Raw genomic sequence first — 10,166 nt, forward strand, 5'->3', positions numbered from 1 at the left:
GCAATTCAGTTTGGGGTTTCACGGTTGACTATGCGGTCGACCGTACCTCGACCGTGTGTTTACCTGAACTTTTAATTTCATTCTTAATCCTATGTTTGACTTGGTCGTTTGAAAGATAAAGTATAGATTAGTGACATTGCGTGTTTTATGTTAAGATGTCAGTCATCACTTATGCGTATGTGTGTGTATCATCATCAAAACATATTCTTTGATTAATCATACTTAAGTTTATCGTTTAGTGTATTAACCCACATTCAACTAACAATTTGATTCTGTTGTGGGAATCGACAATTTAATTTTTATTTTTGGGTTGTTCTTTAGCTTTTTGAATTGAAAATGAAGCATGGAATACTAATGTAGAGTGATTAAATGAATAAGTTAGATGTATCTAAATAATCATTGTTTTTACCACAATTCCATTTATGTATTGAGGCTACTGTTTTGGATAACAATTACATCACGAAATAGATGGCTAGCTGAGTGATCAGCAAGAACTAAGCAGAAAGAGCAGAAATATCAGTATGTAATAGTTTCCTGGACCATCGCGAAGTGAACCGATACGATTTTCCTACGCTGTATCTTTGTTTTATTATGTGTTTTAGTTGTTTACGACCTATTGATGTTCCTAATATTCGATGTAATTATACTTTCATACTTTATGTATCTCTTATCTGTTTCGGAATTAAAAGTTTATATCTTTAACTTGGCACTAAATTTTGATGTATATTTGGTGGTAATATGGTCAGGTGAGTATTGAAAAGTGGATACCAACATCTCAAAAGGTACAACTTTGAAATCTGATAACCTTAAAGGTATGTCGTTTTGCTTCTCTTTCACAATATTAAATTCAAGTTAGTATGCGGACATCTTGGTTATCAATGATAGAAAATTCTTATAACAATAAAATGAAAATCTTAATTGTGTAATGTAATTTCATTAACTAACATTAACATATAATAATCAGCATATTTCCCAAAATGCTCTGAACAGGATTGTTAAAAAGGTGCCAACAACACGCGATTCCGCTGCTGCTGATGCTACTGCCGCTTCTGCTACTGCTGCAGCTGTTGATGATCATGTTGGTACAAACGAAGACATTTGATGCGGTTTATTCAGGAAAATCTGGCTAGAAGGACGGAAACCCTGTGAAAGCGTGTATTTCGTAATTATTTACAATAGTGATTACCAAATAGCACAAGCTGTTAATTTACCAGATTCCGCAGCGCAGCGCGCAGGACGCATCACTAGTTGCTCTCTAAAACATGTTTAGAAAGATTGAAAATTACTCGAGTTTAAGAAGATGCGAAATTAATTATACTTGTATGTTAAAGTAAATTATATGATCTACTTGAATAACATACATAAACTACATTTGAAAGAATAATACAAATATGATCAATATACAGGATCAACATTGACAATCCATTGTAACACTAAAACCGAACACCGAAAAATAAAAAACAAATATAGTCAATTATACATTTAAATCATTGCGTCTTCACACATCCCAAGCCAAGCAGAACACTGAAAAACTTGAATTGCCATGAAACAAAGATGGCGAGAACTAAATTGATAACTTGTGAACAAATACCCATCCTAAGCTACAAAGCTCCATAGCACTACAAAACGTCTACACCACGTAACGCTTATAGATAAAAAGGGCCAACACTCGGATCCGAAGACATTAAACTAGCCAACTTGCCGAGTAAACATGACACATGCAAAACCAGGTGGTGCATCAAGAAGATATACGTCGGACATCGCAGAAAAGAACTACCGAGCAAAGGACTACTATGGTAAGAAATCAAGCACAAAAGCGCGAAGAAACCGTAAACATTACAAAGAACCAACCTAGCCAAAAAACACCAAAATCAAAAGAAGTTTAAAACTCCGCAAACCAACCTACATATTTGATTGACGCAAACATCACTATTTTCCTAAAATGAAATGTTCAACAACGTACCTAACACATAAAACTACCTAAGCTACTCCACAAAATCTACAGGGAATCACCACCACGATGAAGACAGCAAGGGCCCCAAAAATATTCGACTGAAATACGTTCAAACACATGCACAGAACATATTGACACCAAGTAGATCCCATAACAACCCAAAAAATGTCTAAGAATAGTAAACAATTATCATTATCAATTATCAATTATTCTATATATCTAAAAGATAGAGTGGAAATGAATAGTTAAGTTTACAAGTTTTACAAATTTACAACAAACTTTTTATTTATTACACTTCAACCCCATATTTTACAATACTTAACTTTTTAGTTTTTATAAACTTATCATAAACTTTTCAAACTTTACAACTTAACCATAAAACTTCTCATTCATTATAAATCAATCACATATTTTTTTTTACTATCTAATAACTTTTCAAACTTTACAACTTAACCATAAAACTTCTCATTCATTATAAATCAATCACATATTTTTTTTTACTATCTAATAACTATTCATTACTATTATTATTATTATTATTATTATTATTATTATTATTATTATTATTATTAAATCACATAATTTTCACTTTATTATTGTTAAACTTTTTCTCTTATTACAAATTAATCACGTAACTCATTTTCTAATAACTGTTTTATTGTTATTATATATATATATATATATAACATAAATAGTTTTTTCTATTTTATTAAATAGTTTGTACCAGTCGTTGCTGTACGTCTCATTTTATTGATTGAGCATTTGTGTCTTTTCTCTCGACAAGACGAAACCTAAAACAAAAGTTGATGAATAATTACTTTCACGCTTATTACAAATCAATCACATAACTATTTTGGATCCTTCCTCGACAAAACGAAAAATAAAACAAAAAAGATGATAAATATTTACTTTTTCAGTAATTAGCTATGTAATTAATTAATGTTAATTAATGGTGAAGAACCGGCGCAAAGCCAGGTCGCCCAACTAGTTAATACTAATTTTCATGAGATTGTGAACAGTACCGGGTCAATCCAATCGGACCCGACCCGCTTTTTTCTTAAAAAAATTATTATTTTTACAACTTTTTTACTTTCTTTTTTTATTCCTTTACCTATTTACCGTTTAAATGTCCAACCGTCAACCTTTTATTTTAAAAGTTCAATAAACCGATAAAAATCACCTGAAGCGAAGCGCGTGCATATTATACTCGTTGGATAACAAGCATGATGGGTGAAGAATGAGCCACAACTAGCCAATGTCGGAGAAAAAGTTGAAATCAACCAGTAGAAAATAGAACGTGGAGGTGGAGAAGATTGAAAAGCCGATGCGAAGGAGGAGGAAAATGAATGCAGAAGCGCACCCGAGCAGAAATCATATCTCCGACGAACTTAAAGTCGACAGAAGCCATGTTACGCCGGAAAAATGCAACGTTGGAAAAGAAAACCAATACACGATATAAAAGACCACCCTCGAGAAAAACACTGGCACCATTACATCCCTAGTAGTACACAGAAACACAGAATTTAGCGGCAAGCTATTAGTGGTTTTAAATTTTCGTATAGGGTAAAATAACCGATGATCAGATAAATCACTGAATCGTGATATCACTTTTCGAATGTAATTATTTGACCCTAATTACCTGGGTTACACGAATATCACTTTGGGATAAGACAGAGATTACGTTCTTGTTTTTGGCAGAAAACAAGAACCCTTTTGCAGAAAAGTATGTAGGTTTCGTATTGTATCTCTCATAAATAAATGATTTATGTATATATAGGCACCCGTAATTATGAGAGAAGATATATCTGAATCAATTGGCCGATTGACTCTCCATAACAACAACAACAACAACAACAACAACAACAACAACAACAACAACAACAACAAAACTCAATACCACATGAGTGGTGTATGGGGGAGGTGATATGTAGACAATCCTTCCCCTATCCGAGAATAAAGACAAGTCATTTCTCCACTCAGAGTGAAACAGTCTCAAAAGTAGAGAAAGTCATCTCTCTCTTTATTCAACGGATAAAGAGATTGCTTCTGAGAGGACCTCCGGCCTTTAAGTAGGAAAAAGTTTAAAAAAAAAATACTAAAATAAAAATAATAATAGACGCCATGAAAATGGTAGAATCAAATTTCCATGGGTTTTAAATCCTGTCTGGAATTTAATTTAGGCTCTAAAAGTTAGTCAAGTCGCCAATAAATCGACGATTGTTGTCGACTCAATAGAGCCATTCAATCGATTGACTCTCCATAAGTATCTCCATAATATTCAATGTGACTAAGATAATATTCTTTTTCATAAATAAGAATTATCCTTTCCACAAATATAGCATAAGTGATCACAAGATTAATCCTTCCGTATTTACTATAACTTGGACAGCACACTAAAACTCAAAATTAGTGCTAAATGTTCTTGCTGCTGCCCAGTGAGCACCATGCCCAGGGAGCACCATGCCCAAGGAGCAGCACGCCCAGGGAGTAACAAAACACTCTGAATTTTAACAAGTCTTTTTTCTGTGTTGCCTCTTGTGCTGCCTATTCAGAGTGTTGCCTCTTCAGAGGGAGCACCAAACACTTAGCCAAATTTTAAAAGTATTTTCCTTGCTGCCTTTTGTGCTCCCTCTTCAGAGGGAGCACCAAATACTTAGTTAAATTCAGCTGACTAAGAAGACCCGGCGCAGAAGACACTTAGTCAAATTTTAGCTGCCTAGGAAAACATAGCACCAAAACACTTAGTCAAAATTTCGAATAGACTAAGTCATGATAGTAAATAATGGAAAACTACTTTTAAGTTCGGGTAACCTATCACTTAACAGGTGTACACTTCGTACCTTCTAACTCATTTACAAGTGTAAGCTAAACCTCTCAATTCAACTAAATTTCCAACACAAGCCACCAAACTTTTGAGAACAACCACCGAGGGGAAAGGAAGTTAATATACTCTACAACGTCGGGTGAAGATGAAGAAATAGAAAGAACAAATCTAAGAAACTCAACACAGAGTTTATTTCATGTACGATTGGTTTTAATAGTTTGTAATTACTAGGCTTTTCATCACTTTCATGTAAATTATTATTCATTTTATAAATTTATTTATTGTTTTTCTTAAACTAAATTACTCACCCTCCATGTCTAACATATTATTTAAATCGTCCCGAATCTATTGTTTCGAAACAAAAATATACTATTTAAGAATTATTATTACTATAATAGTATAATGTATTTTATGTATACTTTTTGTTTGTTTTCTTATTTTACTATTTACCCTGTGTTTATTTTTTATCTTATATACATATTTAATTAAGAGTATAAAGAAAATTTATTTATTTCTTTTTATTAAGTTGATAATTAATTTTAATTTAGGATATTATAAAGAAAAAGAGATTTGAGACGATAACCGTTGCTTAGAGCTTAAATTAAACCTTTTAAAACTCATAGAAATTTGATTCTATCATTTTCTTGACGTATTTTTTTTTTTAACCTATTTGTTAGCCGGAGGTCCATTTCGAAGCAAACTTTCTATCTATAAAAGATTGAGTGAGAGACTTTTTTTACTCCTGGGTGTTTCACTTTAGGTGAAGAAATGACTTCTATTTATTTTAGGATAGAAAAAAGATTTCCGATACCCACTTTTGTAAGATATTATAAGAAAAAGAGATTTGAGATGATAAATGTTGCTTAGAGCTTAAATTAAATCTATTAAAACGCAAGGAAATTTTTTTCTGTCATTTTCTTGACGTCTTATACTTTTTTGTTTTTGTTATTTTTTAACCTATTTATAGGTCGGAGGTCCATTACGAAACAATCTCTTTATCTATAGAACATTAAGTGAGATGACTTTTTTTATTTTTGACTGTTTTACTATGGGGGAAGAAATAACTTCTATTTATTTTATAATAAAAAAAGATTTTCTATCCACTTTGTGAGATTATGTTTTGTCGGTGGTTTTGTTGTATTTGAGACGATGGAGTATCAATTTTATTAGTGATGGTATTTTTGACTGTTTTACTATGGGGAAGAAATAACTTCTATTTATTTTATAATAAAAAAAGATTTTCTATCCACTTTGTGAGATTATGTTTTGTCGGTGGTTTTGTTGTATTTGAGACGATGGAGTATCAATTTTATTAGTGATGGAGAAGATACAGTTTCACCGTTTGCGATGTGTGAAAATGAGTGCGTGGCAGAAGCTAACACCAATATGATCTCATGCAAATTCCACGTGTTTAACTCCACACTACAATTACATCTCTACCCCTCTCGTTTCAACCAATCGTCACCGCCTTAAAGGGTGAACTCGTAAATTCATCTCTCACATTTCTTGTTTATCAACGTTCCAGCTAACGCATACAGAACCACCTTCGGTTTCGACAACATGAAATCTCTATCCTACGCTGTAGTCATCACCATACTAACATGCGCTGTTCACGCAACACGTTACGATGCTATCATACGCCAAGTTACTGAAGCCGTTACTAACAACAACCATCTCATCGGAACACCAACGGAACAGCGGTTCACGGCGTTTATACAAGAACACGGAAAACAGTATTCTAGTAGAGATGAATATGTGCATCGTTTAGGTGTGTTTTATAAAAATTTAATTAGAGCTGCTGAACATCAGTTGCTTGATCCAAGTGCGACTCACGGTGTAACGCCGTTTTCTGATTTAACGGAGGAAGAGTTTGAGAGCATGTATTTAGGCGTGAAAGGAGGTAATGGAGGAGAGTTGAATAGTAACGGTTTTGGAACTGCACCGCCGTTGAAGGTTGATGATTTGCCTGAGGATTTTGATTGGAGGGAGAAAGGTGCCGTTACCGAGGTTAAAACACAGGTTAGATTTTTTATGAAAAAATATATATTGGGCCTAAATATTTTCTCACCTATTCATTTTTATTGTGCATTTTACATTTTATTACTCCGTATTGTTTGATTTATTTGTTTTATTGTAAGATTTAAAATTTAAATTTAATTTACATTATTTAAATTAACAGTTAGAAACCGAACTTCGAATACAATGTTATATGTATGTGACTAAGGCACCGATGTATCAAAAGAATGGGTATTCGAAAAATTGGAATTAATAAATTTCATGGAACGTGAAAAAATATGTTTTTATTGACATGGAATTTATAAAATAATTAAAAAGTTATACAAAAAAATGTACATTTCTAAAATCTGTGGCAAAAACTCGAAATGAAAATGCGTGTAGAAAAAGTGCGTCGAAAACGAGAAACGAAAAAGCGCATCAGAAACGCGCGTTGAAAACGCGAGACAAAAACGCGCGTAAAAAACATTTGTTGAAAACACGAAACGAAACGCAAGTTAGAATTGCCGGACTTGTTGTGCATTCAGGGCGGAACTTAGTGTATCACATGGGGTATCCGCCCCACCTAAATTTAACGGTGGGAAAATTTGTACACTAAAAATATTTTTTTAACAAAAAATAAGGTTTTATTTAGTATTTATCCGCTGTTGACAATGAAAAATTTATTAAGTTTTTACACTCGTCCAATCTGTATCGGGTTCAAGTTCCGCCATGTTGGGGTTACTTGATTTCGTTTGGTTTTGTGTTTGTTTCTTTAGTTGAGAGAATTGACGGACTTGTTGTTTGTTGTGCGTTTCTTTCGGGTTCTTTGAATTTTTATGAAATTCCTCGTTATTTATAAAGTTTGTTTTTTCGGAGAAAAAAAAGAAGTTGTGCATGATTTGGCCTATTTAAGCTTATCCCTCGGTCTGTGCTTAACAAATGAACTTTCATGGTTGAATATTGTATACGTTGTTAAAAAATCCAACTTACTCTGTTAATGTTACTGTTAATGTATTTTGACATTTAGTACACGTTATTTGTTACATCGTGATTTTTAACAGCTTTGATTTGATTTTAAATTGGTACAGGGTGTGTGCGGATCATGTTGGGCGTTCAGTACAACAGGAGTAATCGAAGGTGCAAATTTCATAGAAACAGGGAAGCTTCTTAACTTGAGTGAGCAACAGCTTGTTGATTGCGATCACACCGTAAGATTCCAACATATTTCTCTTTTAAAGCTCCACAAATTTGAAAACTGAAATGTGGATTTTATTTATTTTACTTTATTTTTTTGCTTGTTGGTGTGTTTTTATGTAGTGTGATTCTTCGCAAAAGGATGCGTGTGATAATGGTTGCTCTGGAGGACTTATGACAAATGCTTACAATTACCTAATCAAATCTGGCGGCATTCAATCCGAAGAATCGTATCCGTACACTGGAAAATCGGGTGAATGCAAGTTCGATTCTGATAAAATAGCCGCGAAGGTCGTCAATTTTACCAATATCCCAGCTGATGAAGATCAAATGGCTGCACATTTGATCAAACACGGCCCTCTTGCTGGTAAGTAACATCGCATACTCTGATACTCGAATCATTTACCATCTTGTGAATCGAGTGATGACATCATCAATTAAGCAAGTATTCTGTTTATTGCAGTTGGACTGAATGCGGTGTTCATGCAAACTTACATTGGAGGGGTGTCGTGTCCTTTGATTTGTTCCAAGAAACGTGTAAACCACGGTGTGCTGATTGTGGGGTACGGTTCTGAAGGGTTTTCTATATTAAGGTTGAGCAAGAAACCATATTGGATCATTAAGAATTCATGGGGAAAACATTGGGGAGAAAAGGGATATTATAAGCTTTGTAGGGGGTCAGGCATGTGTGGTATGGACACGATGGTTTCGGGCGTTGTGACCCAGAACTCATAGGATGTTAGTTGCAAGTTTTATGTTGATACCATGCTTGTTCTGCTTTAGCTTAAAGTGCAAAATAACAGTGATAGTTTGTGAACACAAGAACTCAAGAAGTTATAAGTTGATTCCATATATTTGTTTCCATAGATGGTAAGATGCAAATGTTGGTTTCTGTAGACCCTGATATCTGATGGGAATGTGTAATTTTAAAATTTCGCCGTATTATATCTCCTACAAGGTGAAGAAATACCACCCGCGCACACACAGTTCACCACAAGGCTCAAACTTATAACCTTGAGGTTGATGAACTTATAACCTTGAGGTTGATGAGTTACTTCGAGATACAAAGGTCTTTTGGTCCCTATGTTATGATTGACCTTCATTAACCCCCTACCATTTATGACTTCCCTTGCGTTTATGGACTTTGGCAACGCAATGTAATTGAACTCTCGGATTCGGATGAGTATCTTATCCCTTGAGGCAAATCTTTGCTTAGCTTTCAATTATATGCACATATGCAAATCTTTGCCTAGCTCTCAGTTCGCCTCGTTTTCGATTTTGTTGGTGTTTGAAACAAGCTTGTTAACAAATTTCTCTGTGTGAGTCCTATTTGAGTTGCCTAGCTTTCAATTCGCCTCTCTTTTGGTTATGTCGGTGTTTAAAACAATTTCGTCCCGAACGCGCGTGTGTGCAAATGATGAGTGTCGTTGAAATAAATGATACACTGATGCAAATCTTGCCGGTTAAAACCAACAAAAAAAAAAACAATTTCGTCGATTGATAGTCGCCCGCCTCTCTATTGGTTATGTCTGTTTAATACAAGTTCGTCAATAGATACTACTGAACGAGTCTTATTTGAGTCGCGTGGTTGGGGAAAAGAATAGGAAAGTGATTTCACTATAGTTTGATTTAAATGAAAAAGAGTTTAAGTCAATAAGTCACATTCGCTTGTGGTCAAGTTGATCCAGGAAAATCGAATCAATACCCAACTTAATCTATTACAAGTAAATAGATGGATTGACTAATTTCAAAATAAAACCGACTCGATTGATATCAAACAAAACAATGTAACCAGATTACCCTTGAACTTACCTGCAAATCACAAAGTCCGACTTGTATTATGAAAAATTATCAAAAAAATTTATAAATTGAAAAAACAATATCAAAAAGCTAGTAAATAGATAAAAATGAACAATTCAATGACGAAACTCAAACCACACGACAGCATTAGGAGAACCCAAAATTAAGGAGGTGATTTTCACACGCTAACTTTTGATCCATACACATCAATTAATATATATGTTAATATTAATTTATAGTCATTCTCTTCCAAAAACCTAGCACATTGGCGTTCATTTAAAACTCAAAATAAACTCCGACACATGTCGTTTATAGATAGACGCCGACAATGATCCCACTACCACTGTCTTTCCTTCAGAACATAAAATCTTAAGACCTTTTCTATCATCTTTTATGAGC

General features: G+C 33.9%; 1 protein-coding gene across 1 annotated transcript; it reads left to right on the forward strand.

The window, feature by feature from the left end:
- The first annotated feature begins 738 nt into the window (after positions 1 to 738).
- Positions 739 to 8,702, forward strand: LOC139890125 (probable cysteine protease RD19D). Its single transcript, XM_071873024.1, has 6 exons — positions 739 to 746; positions 991 to 1,082; positions 6,304 to 6,797; positions 7,862 to 7,981; positions 8,091 to 8,334; positions 8,431 to 8,702. Exons 1-6 carry the CDS (start codon positions 739 to 741, stop codon positions 8,700 to 8,702), a joined length of 1,230 nt encoding a protein of 409 aa, XP_071729125.1.
- The last annotated feature ends 1,464 nt before the right edge of the window (positions 8,703 to 10,166 follow it).

The sequence above is a fragment of the Rutidosis leptorrhynchoides genome, chromosome 2, assembly GCF_046630445.1.
Source record: "Rutidosis leptorrhynchoides isolate AG116_Rl617_1_P2 chromosome 2, CSIRO_AGI_Rlap_v1, whole genome shotgun sequence".
Taxonomy (NCBI): domain Eukaryota; kingdom Viridiplantae; phylum Streptophyta; class Magnoliopsida; order Asterales; family Asteraceae; genus Rutidosis; species Rutidosis leptorrhynchoides.